Source organism: Trichosurus vulpecula, chromosome 4 (genome assembly GCF_011100635.1).
Source record: "Trichosurus vulpecula isolate mTriVul1 chromosome 4, mTriVul1.pri, whole genome shotgun sequence".
In the NCBI taxonomy this organism is placed as follows: Eukaryota; Metazoa; Chordata; class Mammalia; order Diprotodontia; family Phalangeridae; genus Trichosurus; species Trichosurus vulpecula.
This window is the reverse complement of record NC_050576.1, coordinates 366,357,619-366,371,108: the sequence shown is the minus strand read 5'-3', so window position 1 is coordinate 366,371,108 and position 13,490 is coordinate 366,357,619. Positions and strand designations below refer to the sequence as shown.

At 38.3% G+C, this 13,490-nt stretch overlaps 1 protein-coding gene across 1 annotated transcript in view; it reads left to right on the top strand.

Moving 5' to 3' along the window:
- Nucleotides 1–13,490, top strand: part of ABCC4 (ATP binding cassette subfamily C member 4) — a 286,747-nt gene that overhangs the window by 114,105 nt on the left and 159,152 nt on the right. Inside the window, exons 14-15 of the mRNA XM_036757037.1 lie at nt 3,875–3,971; nt 11,211–11,420. Of these exons, the coding sequence (XP_036612932.1) occupies nt 3,875–3,971; nt 11,211–11,420 (307 nt within the window). The remainder of the gene's footprint in view (nt 1–3,874; nt 3,972–11,210; nt 11,421–13,490) is intronic.

Here is a 13,490-nt window from a genome sequence, read left to right as displayed (position 1 = left end):
GGGGTGTCAGTCTATAATACTAGAGAGAGATCTTTTCCAGGAGCTCTCTAAATTCATAATGTCACAGATCTAGTCTAGAAAACAACAACAAAATCTCTCCCCAAACACGCTCAATATCTCCTCCTGTCTTCTTTATTCAAATGGCCACCTCCATGGTCTTGGCCCTCATCCCTTGCTTGCCTGGCCTACTCAACCCTTTAATTGTTCCTTTCTAAGCTCTCCCTGCCCTATCGTCTTCACTACCAAAATAATCTTCTTGAAGCATAGGTCTGATCATATCACTCCCTAGCTCAAAAATCTTCAGTGGCTGCCTTTCAACTCTAAAATATAATACAATTTCATCAGCCTGGCATTTAAAGCCCTCCACAATCTCGCTCCTATCAACTTTCCCAGACTTTATTCCATGTTAATAATTACTTAATAGAGAGCATTTATTTAGTGCTTTAAGATTCACCTAGTTATTTAAATGTATTACCCCATTTGATTTGATTTACTCCCTTTGTGTGCTTTGTAATATAACCTGATTAAGAGTTGTTCTCTGAACCGAATTTCCTTCTCCCATCTCCTTGTTTTTGTAGAGGCCGTTGCTCCTTCCTTTCTTCTTGCTTCCTCATATTCCTTCAAGATTCAGATCAAGGGTCGCCTCTGCTTTGATATCTTTCCTGGCATCCCCGTTGTGAATCCTTTCCCTACCTCAAATTGTTTTGTATTTTCTTATTTATGTCAATGTATCCCCTCAGTGAAGTGTAAGCGCTTTGAGGGCAGGGGATAGTTTATTTTTGTCTTTGTGTCTCCAGTACTTTGACTTTAATTAAACCTTAGGAGCTCATTGTGGAGACAATGCATGTATATATGAAAACAGTTATCACAGCCATTTTATGATAAGTGCCATAATCACTAGCCCATGAGTACCAAAGAACAAAGAGGCATCGCGTGAGATGCTGAGATCTGGGAACCAAGCAAAAGCATTTGTGAAGGACAGACTAGTATAGAGGAAAAGACAGGGCATTTCAAGTAGGGAGAGCCATAGGAAACAAGGGGGCAGTAACTGGCAAGGTTCTAAAATGACTGTGAGTTTTCCTAGAACGAAGGGTGTGTTTATGTGTACACACACACACACACACACACACACACACACACACACACACACATATCTACTTTAGGAACTGGCCTCAGGCCAAGAAGACCAGGATTCAGATTTTGTATTTAACATATACTTGTTATATGAAGAAAAGGTGCTGACCTGTGTTGACATATATTGTTTGTATGTATACATGGAGATGTATCATGATCAGGACCTGTACAGATATAAATCAATGTGGGAAACTGAATCCATAGTATTAGGGAATACTCTAATTTACTATACTATGGTAATACTCCGTATGCTATATACTATATATAATACGGTAATATATAATGACATATAAAAACATATAAACACGATAATATATTATATATGGCCATATGTAATATATACTATATTAATACTATATATGCTGTATATGTTGATACTAAAGAAGACTTGGAAAGTTAAATGACTTGTTCAGGGTCACTCAACCAGTGTATATCAGATGCAGAAATTGAACCCAGGTCTGGCTGGCTCTGAGGCCAGTTCTCTGTCCTCTCTGCCATGACTTCCTGGACTAGATTGGCCCTGTGATTTTATTAGTATAGGAAACTCATGCGGAGAAAATTCCTACTACCAAAATGGATAAGTTGCTCTTGCAATTTATAGTCTTAGGGAGATAGTGAAATACAGTGGATAGAAGACTGATCTTAGACTCAGGAAATCCTGGGTTCCAGTCTTGTCTCTTGTTTTATATAGACTGTGTGACTCTGTGCCCCAGGCAGATGCTTAAGAATTTATTAAATGGGATAATGGATTACACATCAGGGCCAGGTTGTGGAGGGCTTCAAATGCAAAGGGGAAGCCATTGATGATTTTATGTAGCCGGGTGATAAAGTAAAAGCTCCTTGACGTTTAGAGAGAGATCACTCATCCTCTCCAAGTAGTTATTGACCCAGTCCTTCTGCCATCGCGCAAACTTTAGACCTTAGATCATAAGGTAGGGACCTCACTCCTCAGTGTGACTGGCTAAGAACAAACTCATTACTGCCATCAGAAGAACAACTCGAATAGCCTGACCTGCTTGGCTCTGTAGGGTCAGTCTTGTGTCCAAAGGCGGGTACCTTAATTGCTCAGTGTTATCATGCCCATCGAAAAGCCTTTTCTGCATATCTCTGAACAGACGGGGTATTTATAAAGTTCTTGAGCAACTTTAAGCTTTAATAACTTTAGATATACACGTGATAAAAGTAAGCATGTTCCAACTCTTGTTTGCCAATCAAAACCACATTCTTTGTAGGAACTTAAGGCTGAGATCACGAATGTAATTTGTAAAATCGCTCAACAGCAACTGGAGAATGGTTTCAATGACTTAGAAAATTGGATTGAACAATGTATCATAAAGGATGGTGGTTTTGTTGTCGTTCAGAAATGTTTTGTTTTAAAGATGAAACAAATTTACCTTCACTTGCCATTTAACTGCGTTTGCTTCTTTCACGTGTCTGCTGAAAGTTGTGAAAGTTTTAACTGTGTGTTACTAAGGATGCTTACATTTTATCAGCTATTAATATCTTTGGAAGGCACGGGGAATGAGTGGGAATTCATGTATTCCCAGAATATTTAGATCGTGTGTTATACTAAATCATAACGCTATAAAATTTTAGTTTAAAAATTTCCTGAGTTCTTCCCTTTATCTTTCACTCATTCTTTTTCCTTCCCTTTCTCTTTCCTTCCTTCCTTTCTTTCCTTCCTCCCCCAACCCTTTCATCATTTTTAGGGTACTAGAGTAAGGCTGCCCATCTATTAGTTCTCATTCTTGCTACATTAATCAGGAGGCATTCTTAATGAGCTATCACGTACCAGGCACCATGCTAATGCAGACGATAGGTGACAGACACACGTCTGTTTCTTGTATTCTATAGTCTTCATATGAATCCTTATTCACAAGTCATTTTCACCTGACTATCACAGGTATTTTTTTATATGACATTTGGCATATAATTAGAAATATATGCTATTTTCTGTGGTGTGAGAGGCAAAAAGTAGAGATGCAAGAGATGTCTTTTTGAGTTAGAAATAATAACATTTGGCAGCTGCTTGGATTTGCAGGGTGAGGGCAGTGAGGAGCTGAGGGTGATGCAAAGATTCTGGACTTGGGTGATTGAAATGATATCGGTGCCTTCGTCAGAAATAGCAAAGTTGAGAAGAGGACGAGGTTTGAAGGGGAAAGATAATGATTTCTGTTTTGGACATCAGCTAGTCAGCCAGTATTTATTAGATATTTACCATGTGCCAGGAACCTGGGGATGGAAAGTCCAAGAATGAAATAGTTCATGTCCTCAAAGGAGCTTCCCTCTATCAGGAAAAACAACATATATTTAAATAAGTGTATGAAACATATGCAAAATAATTATTAAATTTTTTAAGAGGAAAGCACAAGCAGCTTGGGATATCGGGAAAGGATTAATTTCGATCCTTAGACCGAAGAAACGATGAATTCTAGGAGGTTGAGGTAAAGTGGAAGGATATTTCTTGCATGGGAGATAGACAACAGAGAGAAAGAACATTTGGAGTTTGGATTGCCTATAGTACATGAACTTTAAAATGCTCATTTCTGTAGAAAGTCCATTATATTAAAAAGGCTTTCACATTTAGCTGGTTGCGGATTCATTATCAGCTCTTTCCGACATCATTCAGAACATGGCTGCTTTGTTGTGTTTTGCTAAATTTTGTGTTGAAATTGAAAAAAGTATCTTTGGTATGTTCCTCTTACTTTGTTTTCATGTCCTGTGTCTTTGGCTTTTCTAGCTGTATTAGCCAAACTTTGCATGAGAAGATCCGGATTTTGGTGACTCATCAGTTACAGTACCTCAAGGATGCATCCCAGATTCTGATATTAAAAGATGTAAGTCGTTAAAAATTTTATGTCACCAGTGTCTCTGCCTCAGTTTCCTTATGTGTAAAGCAAGAGGGTTATCTTAGATGTCCTCTAAGGTCACTTCTGGCTTTAAAAATCGAGGATACTATGATTCCTCCAAAGAAGAGTTGTTTACTTTAGTGCTTCAGAAAGATCTGTAATTTTCCTTAGCATGGGACTTTTTTCCAGCTGAGCCAAATGTGGCTGTGCCATGGGTATTGCTTAGGAGGTGGCCTTCATGAATAGCTGTGCTTAGAAAAATTCATCACCTGGGGGCCATCTTGGTACAAAGCCTCTCCAAATCTAGCTAGGCATTTCTTTTGGTATGAGTTCTTCTTTTTTGTCCCAGGGCCTGTTCCCCAAGTGTTTTTGAGCTTGGTAGGTCCTATCAGAGCCTATGTTCCACTGGCATTGTCATCTCTGTGTCACTGTGTGATACTGAAGGAGGACTTTGGTGACAGACAAGAATTAAAGAGAAATTATTTGATGTGCTGTAGTCTTTGAATGCTTAACCTGTCTGTTCTTTTGAAGGTATTTTGTGATAGCCATAGAGTATATCTGGCTCTTATGATGTTTGGTAACAGATTCACAGTCAGTAACAGAATAAACCAAATGCATTTATTAAAACATTTAAAAATCCAATGTGGTGAGGAAATCTGGTTATTCCTATTAAGTCCTTACCAATGATAAAATCCTCAAAAAATCTTGGCTACTATATTCCAAACATTAACAAGCTGTGACAGTGAGTCCTATGCTGAAAATATCTTTTCAGAAAAAAAGACCTGTTTAATTTTTCTCCATCACAGTATTATAGCAATTTACAGTTATATTTTTATTGGTGGGTAAATTGAGCTGAACATTTTATTTCCCTCTTTTTTCCCCCATAACAACTTGAACAGGCTCCATTTTTCTGATTACAACTAGGATATGTAGTCAAATGTTCTACCTTCTTAAAAAAGGTTAAACTGCTACTGTTTCAAAAATATAAATATTTATTGTAATGTTCAATGGATATATTCATCATATCCAGTTTTACAGTTCTTCCATGGTCGTAAAAATCAAAGATTTCTCTAGAAATTGCATTGTTAATACATTGTGGGAATGCTGTCCATTCATAGGTCCTAAATCGTCTCTGCCTCTCAGCACCTAGGTTTGCCTCTGCAACACGAGGGGGCAACAGTGGAAAATATTAAGAGACTAGGAGAAGGAACAGCATCGGAAATGATGGTTCCCTGATATTGCCAACTGAAACAGCCACACAGATTTTTCACTGTATTTGTTGACTCTTTCAATATGCAGATTCTTTTACTGTTCACTGGTAAATAATGAGTACTTGATATGACTTTTTTCATAGATGCCTCAACAGTTATAGAATCCTACTGTTACAGGAACATAGAAGTAATTTATATCTGTCCCTTTGGTTTTTATATAAGGAAACTGAGTCATAAAGTGGGCAAATGATTTGCTTCAGACCCAAGATCTCCTGTCTCTCAGTCTAATCATTTTCCCACGATTCCATACCTCCCGACACTATTGATCAGGGGACACAAGGAAAGTTATAGTGGGTGATCAGTCTGTTCCTAAGTGTAAGATTTCTGGAGGGATTACTTCATTTATTGCATTTGTATCTTCAGAATCTCGGGCGGTGCCTAGCACATAGTTAATAAACATTTATTTAGCATCTGCCTACTATGTGACAGGCATTTTGCTAAGCACTGGGGATACAAAGAAAGGTTAGTGAAAATCCTCACTCTCAAGATGATGTTCACATTCTAATGGGGGAATCACCATGCAAACAACTATGTATAAATAGTTTTTACACACACACACACATATATACACATACATGTATAGAAAGAGAGACCTTTTTGCAGCAGGTAGGTCTTCAGCTGAGATTTGAAGGAAGCCAGGGAAGCTAGGAGGCAAGGTTGAGAGTACCATTCATAGGGGGGAAGCCAGTGGAAAAACCCAGAGTTGGCAAGGAAGCCACCATCACTGGATCCAAGAGTACATAGAGGGGCTGTAAAGGTATAAGAATACCCGAAAGGTAGAGGGAGAGGGGCAGGTAATGAAAAGCTTTGAACACCAAAAAGGATTTTGTATTTTGTCCTGCATGTGACCAAACACCATCGGAGTTTTTTGAGTAGAGGGGTGACCTAAGCAGACCTCTGATTTAGGAAAATCATTTTCACAGTTGAGTGGAGGATGTACTGGAATGGGGAGAGAGATTTTTGTGGTTCTCTGACCAGTCAGCAGGCTATTGTAACAGTCCAGGTGTGAGGACATCAGGTGGTCAGGGTAGTCAGAAGAGAGAAGGGGGCATACAGAAGAGATGTTATAAAGGTAAAATTGATATACTTTGGCAACAAATTAAATATGGGTAGGTGATAGAAAATGAGTAGTTGAGAAAGACACCTAGGTTGGGAACCTGAGTGAGGATGCTGAGAGGTGAGAACAGATTTAATAATCATCAGCATAGAAATAATAATTATATCCACGGGAGCTGATGAGATCACCAAGTGAAATTGTACAGAGGGAGAAAAGAAGAGAGCCAGAACTCTTACAGTTAGTGGGCATGATCTGGATAAAGATCCAGCAAAGGAGAGTGAGAAATAAGTAGTGGCAAGAATATCTAGAGAGAAGAGAATATCAAGAAGGGGATGATCAACAGTCTCAAAGACTGCAAATACGTCAAGAAAGATGAGGACTGAGAAAAGGCCATTGGATCTGACAATTAGGTGATTGTTAGTAACATTAGAGATATCAGAAATCAGACTGTAGAGAGTCAAGAAGGGAATGAGAGGAAAGGAAGTGGAAGCCTCTATTGTGATCAGCCTTATCAAAGAATTTAGTCCACCAAAAGAGGAAAGATATGGCATGATAGCACATCCGGATGGATGGATCAATGAGGGTGATTAATGAATATTTATTGAATATTCCACTTGTGTGTGTTTGTAGACTGGTGTTTCAACAATCCGGCTAGCAGCTGCTGTGGGGGGGAAAGACCAACACAACCCCAACAACGAGCCCACTACCAGCACGCTGCAAAAGCCCAGGTTCTTTTGATCTGCTTTGCTAAGGAAAGCAACGTTAAGGGGTTGACAAGCTTACTTTAATTCAGCATACAAATACCATTCACTTAGTTCAGGGGAAAAAACCAGCATCCTGAACTTCGGAGCAAATACAAACAAATTACAAACATAGACAGACCAACCCAATACAATTCATAGTTACCAACATCTAGGTTCAGGCCGGGAGCTCGTAACAAGGGCTGGCCCAGAGTCATGAGCACCACCACGGCTGTGGGCAAGAGCTCTGCAAAAGAGAAAGCCAACCCCTGGTTTTATATCTTTTTCAGGGTCAAGGGTGAGTCACACATGCGACTCACCCACGTGACCTAGAATCATCACAAAGAGGTGATTTAAACCCACGTGGTGTAAAAGCCTCTGATGTCCCAAACATGTCACTCAAACTCATGTGTAAACTAGGCCCTCCCCTGAGGCAAGGAGTTCACCAAGAACTGCCAAATCTAATCAAGGAAACAAAGGCCAAACTCTTCAAGGGTACTTGGTGGAACTGAGTGCTAAGAGCCCATTTTGTTTACCAACACAACTGGAGAGCATATGCCTAGGTACCACATGTTTTGGTTGGCTTGTAAGAGCCAGACATATCTGTACATGGTAATCAAGGGGCACTTTTATATCAACAAGTATTTTTATATGCCAATTATTTGTCAGGAGCCGGTTTATGAGTAGGGCATATAAATTCAGTGAAATGAATGAATGGAGTGAATGAAACATTGAAGCACATTCTAATGGTGAAGACAAGAAGTAGATATGTATAGGTATATACTGAATAAATATATTCAGTGGGTACATATAGATAGAGGTATATTCACAAATATACATACTAAATAAATATTAAGAGAATTAATGCAAATAATATAAAATAAATATAATTTGTGAGGGAGGTCATTAACAGTGAGCAGATTCAGGAACTGCTTTGTGTAAAAGGTGGTATTTGAGTTATGTCTTGAAAGAAGAGAGGAGGAAGCACATGTTAGGCAGGGGTACAAAGTACCAGGATGAGAGGTGGATTGAGGAACAGAGAGGAGGTTGATTTGGCAAAATCACCAAATATAATTAGACATGAGATGCTTAATATGCTAATAACAGAAGAATAGGAAAATGGCAACAAAATCCATTTCGGGGTATAGTGGTAGCTACATGTAAATTGAAAGTGTTATGACGTATCCATTAGGAATTGTCACGTTCTGTGTTAGCTGTGCTTCTGGGATCATAGACTTGGAGCTGGAAGATACCTTAAAAGAGGTACCTTTGTCTAATCTATTCCTCACTGTTTAAACTCCAAACTGAGGTTTAGAGAAGTTACATGCCTTTCTCAAGAACATGTAAGCACTAGGTATTCAAATCAAACCCTGAAGCCAGCTCTTCTTTAAGTTTAGTGACTTTTCCCTTTGTGATGAGAAGTTTTACTTCCTTCGTATTCATCTAGGGCCTTTCCACATTACTTTGGGCAAATGGAATCATGTCAGGCAGAGGTTATAAGATACCATTTGTCATGTGCATTCTGCTCTTTGGATGAAAAGTCAGATCAACAAATGTTTTTGGAGATAACGTATAAAGTTCTGATTTTGGTGCCATGGGAGCGACAAAGAAGCATAAGTCTTGGTACCTGCCATCCAGAGGATTATAGTCTAGTTGGGGAGTTGAGACCTCAGTGTGGAAAACGAAATAATGGCAACATATTCAAATAACTACCTCATCTCACCCCACCCCAATAACAGAAGAGCTGTCACAAGGCCTGCATGATTAATTGACAAAGGAATTATTCCATTTTAATTTTCCTCCAGGGCTTCAGAGGAGGAAAAAGACTCTTTAAACTGGATATTTTAAGAATGGTTTAACAGATAAGATGGAGGAGTTGGGATTGGTGGACTGGAGAGGTCAGGCAGGGCATTCCATATTGGTGGAGCAGCATGAGCTGAACCTTAAGGTGTTAGTCCAGAAGGAGTAAAGAAACTGGTTTGGCTGAATTGGAGGGCCCATGAAGACACAAGTCTAGGGTGAAAATCTGGTGTGCTGCGGAAATGGTTGGATTTAGGGTCAAGAACACCTTAGTTCAAATATCTCCTGACACTAGCTGTATGATAACGGACAACCTTCCTTGGCCTTAATTTTCTGATCTATGAAATGGGGATAATATTTGTAATAGACTCACAGGTTATTATGAGGCTCAAATGAGATAGTATTTATAAATTGAATTAGCTATGGTTTCAATGCCAATTACACAATTATATTAATTATATTATATTAATTATATTAAAAGAACGCACTTTTATTATTTTACTTATAGGCTACTTTAGGTCAAAATATTTGTTTTCATAATTAGGAATTAGCTAGCCATTTTCCTAAAGAATCATTGAACCCAATTTGATTTGGAATTTTCATCAACTCCAAGGTCAAATTTGCTGTTCATGAATTGATGTCTCATTCATAATCACTGATTTCAGTTTTTTCCCTCAGCAAAGATGCTCCACACCATGGGGTTTGACTTTTCTATGTTGCTTTTTGAATAGTATTTCTTATCTTTAATTAGAACTGGACTCTGCTCTATCATAGAAAGAATGTGGTCCATAGGTGTAACAGGAGTTTAGGAAAAATTTTCACATGTTTTTTTCCTTGATTTTTTCAATCCATTACATCTGTATTTCAAAAATTGGTATTGTTTATTATCTGCTTCAAATGCTTAGCAGCAGAGATTTAGAGGTCATAGGAGCTTAGGAGTCATATAATCTAACTTCAGCAATTTTACAGATGAGGAAACTGAATCCCTAAAAGATGAAAACTGACTGTCCAAGATCACACAACTGGATTTGAATGAATGTCTTCCAATGACAGATCTATCGGTCTTTCCTTTATTTTCCATTAAACTGCCAGCCCTGGGTATGGTTACCCTTACTGTCAGGCTGATACTTAAAAATCTCTGGAGGTTGTAGAGCAATTGATAAGTTTAAAGATAGTGGAAAGAGCTCTGGACTTGGAGTCCCTGGGCTTGGGTTCTCTCTGAAACTTAGTAGATCTGTTGTTTGGGGAAGTATGAGGGGAAAGACAGATGAGAGATACTTTCTGATTCACGGTATCATCATCTGTAAAAATGGGACTAATAACGCACTGCCTGTTTCATGAGGTTGTTATAAAATTTTAATAAGACAATAGTTATAAAGGCCTTTGTAACCACAAAGTGTTTTGTAAATGTAACCTGGTATTTTTGTTACCAGTACTATTTCTGCTGGATAGTAACCTGCCATAGTCATCTTTTAATTCAGTGTCTAGAACAGACACCCTTAAATGTTGGAAAAATTGCATCACAGAGGGCATGCTCATTCTTCCCTCGCTGCCATCTTCTCTGCCTTGACTGTCCCACTGTTCATCTCCCTTTCCCTACTATTCCAACCTATCCACCCTTTCTCTTTGAGTCCTTCCTTCTCTAGGAACTCCAGGGATCATGGGACTCTCCCTTCCCTGAATGTTCATAGCACTTGATATCTCCTTTCTCCAAGTGTATTACAAGCTCCTTCCACTATCATTGGATAGTACTTTTCAGAGCTAGAAGAAACCTTAAAGGTTAGTAATTCTAACCCCCTTCACTTTATAGGTAAAGAAACTTAGGCCCTGAGGTTAAATGACTTGCCAGAAGTCATGAAATTTGTAAGTGTCTGAACCAGGATTTGAACTGAGGACTTCCTGCCTTCAAGTTAAAATACTATATCCACCATGCCACACTTTTGCATTTCTTTGTATACCACTCAGTGCTTGTCAGAGTACCCTGCACATAGATGTGTAAGAAGTCGTTGTTCCATTTAATCAGATCAATGTATATTTCGAGCCTATTATTCTGATGTATTCATTTCAGTATTTTATTCTGTATCGCCTTGGATTATCTGTGGGTTTTTTTAACCTGTGTTCTCCAGTTCCTTTCTGTGTCCCATAGTGCTTGTCACAGTTCTAGACCCATAATAGTTGCTATCCTAGACACTTGCCTGGAATTAATGTTGTAGAAGTGAAAGACTTTTCTCTGGAGAAGATCAAAGCTGTTTTTTAGTCAGTGTCTTTTGGTAGAATAAACAAATACAGATTTACCTCCCTCCCTCTCCACCCTTCCTACCCCCGCTTAAGATCTGTTTTTTTGTCGTTGTAATTTTAGGGAAAAGTGATGGAAAAAGGTACTTACACCGAATTCCAAAAATCTGGAATAGATTTTGGTTCACTCTTAAATAACGAAAACGAAGAAGCAGAACAAGCCCAAGTACCAGAAACTCCTGTCCTGAGGCATCGCTCCTTCTCAGAGTCTTCTGTGTGGTCCCAGCAATCTTCCAAGCTTTCGTTGAAAGACGGACCTGCTGAGCAACTAGTAGTGAGTTGTCTGATAAACCTGAACTAATCTGCACATATACTCACTCGTTTATCTGTGCCCGGAATTCTTGGATATCAAGTCATCAGTTAAACTGGCACAGCTCACTGTCTGTCTCCTTTGTCTACTCTCTGCTTGCTGGCACTTCACTTTTCCCACAGTATGTTCTTTAGTTTCAAGTTTTTCTCACTATTTATGGAGAGTTGCTTTGACAGGACTGTAGGAGTGGGAAAGGGAACAATGGTGCTGGTGTTAAGGATGTGCGGGCCTGGCTCTTTTATTATCATGGAGCAGAGGTCAGCTCTGTGAATCATCTTGTACCCTGAAATAGTTCAGTACAGGGTCTTGGGGATTGGGTTCAAGTAGAACTTTTAGAAGTCAGCCTTCTATTTGGTCCAACTTTGATTTAAGAAATTAAAGTTTTGGGTTTATTTTTCTAGATTATCCAGTACTTTCTAAATCCAGGTTGTTGCCATCTTTCCCATTCAAAAGAAATTTTTCAACTGTCACATTAAAAAAAATTCTGAGAGCTTTGTAGTCAAGAACAGCAATTAGAAATTTGTTTTCATGTCTAATAAAGAAAAACCTTTTTAAATAAAAAAAAGAAGTTAGCTTCCGTCCTGGAGAAGATAACTTGACCCAGAGTTCTCAGCTAAAAACTAGTTCCATTTGTTGCCCATGCTACATCAGTTGGGATTATTCCTCAGCACCTCATTTTTCATTTTTTGCTTGTTGCCTATAAGTTCAGGGCTTCTTCTGCCCTCTTGTGGGGCCAGAAGATCCATGCCATTTTACCCAGTTGCCAAAACTGTGTTTTTCATGTACATTTTTCTATATCTATTCATCCATCCTCTATCTACTTAATTGTCAGTCTGTCTCTCCACCCACCATTTATATACCTATTTACTGTCTGTTTATCCATCCATCCTGTCCATCTATCTGTCAATCTTATCTTTCTCTCTATCCATCCACCATCTATATATCTATTTACTATCTGTCATCTATCTTGCCTGTCTACTTATTTGTCAGTCTTATCCATCTCTCTATCCATCTACCATCTATATATTTATCTACTATCTATCTAGCTCTCTATCTGTCCTTTATATTTTTCTATCCATCTGAACTCCATTTGTTTTATATCTATTTATTATCTATATAGCTCTCTAGCCATCATCTATCCATCTACTAGAAAGGAAAATATATACTAGTTAAAAAAATAATGGCAGCTCACATTTCTATAGTATTTTTTACTATTTTCAAAATGCTTTTCTTGAAAACAAAAACAATAAACCATGAGGTTGGGAAACATCTTTTACAGTGAGGCAGCTGAACTAGCATACTTACCATGTTAGTGGTCAGAAGATGTTACAAAGATAATCCAAAATGGAAGGTAACACATATATTATGTACATTGGACATGGGAGCATTTATTTGCAAAATTGTTCATTTGAAAAATTATGTATTCAAATTACCTATCAGAAATTTATAGCATGCTTCCAACAAAATATCAAAGCCATACTTCTTTCCCAAGAAGCCTTCTATGATTGATTATCCCCAGATATCTATCTTTGTTCATTGCTGTACTTGACACTTCCTCAGCAGTTTTGAACTCAGTCATCTGTACATTTATTTGTGGTCTTAAAAGTTTTGTTTCTGTTTGTACTGTCTTAGCTGGTTCCTTAGGACTGTGTCCTTGGTTTCCTTAGTATTCCCCTACTGCTCTCTACGTAATAGTCAATAAATTTGTGACTCTTTTTGAAACATTCATTCAAAAATGTATGTAGCTATCCTGCCCTTTCCTTGTTTGCTTCATTCTTTTCCATTCTCTAGGTTTTGTGGAAGACAGATAATTTAACCTCTCAGAGTGATATAAAGTACCAGTTTTACCACTGTCTCATTGAAAATAAAATTTTGTTGATATTTGGTTCTATATTACTTATATTCCCACCCCCAGTCCCTTCCAGATAGCCATCCTGTATAATAATTTATAGAAGAAAGAAAGAAAAAGTTAAGAGACTAACAGCCAATACATCAGAAACATCATTAGGTGTGTTATTCCTCACCTTTTGGCCC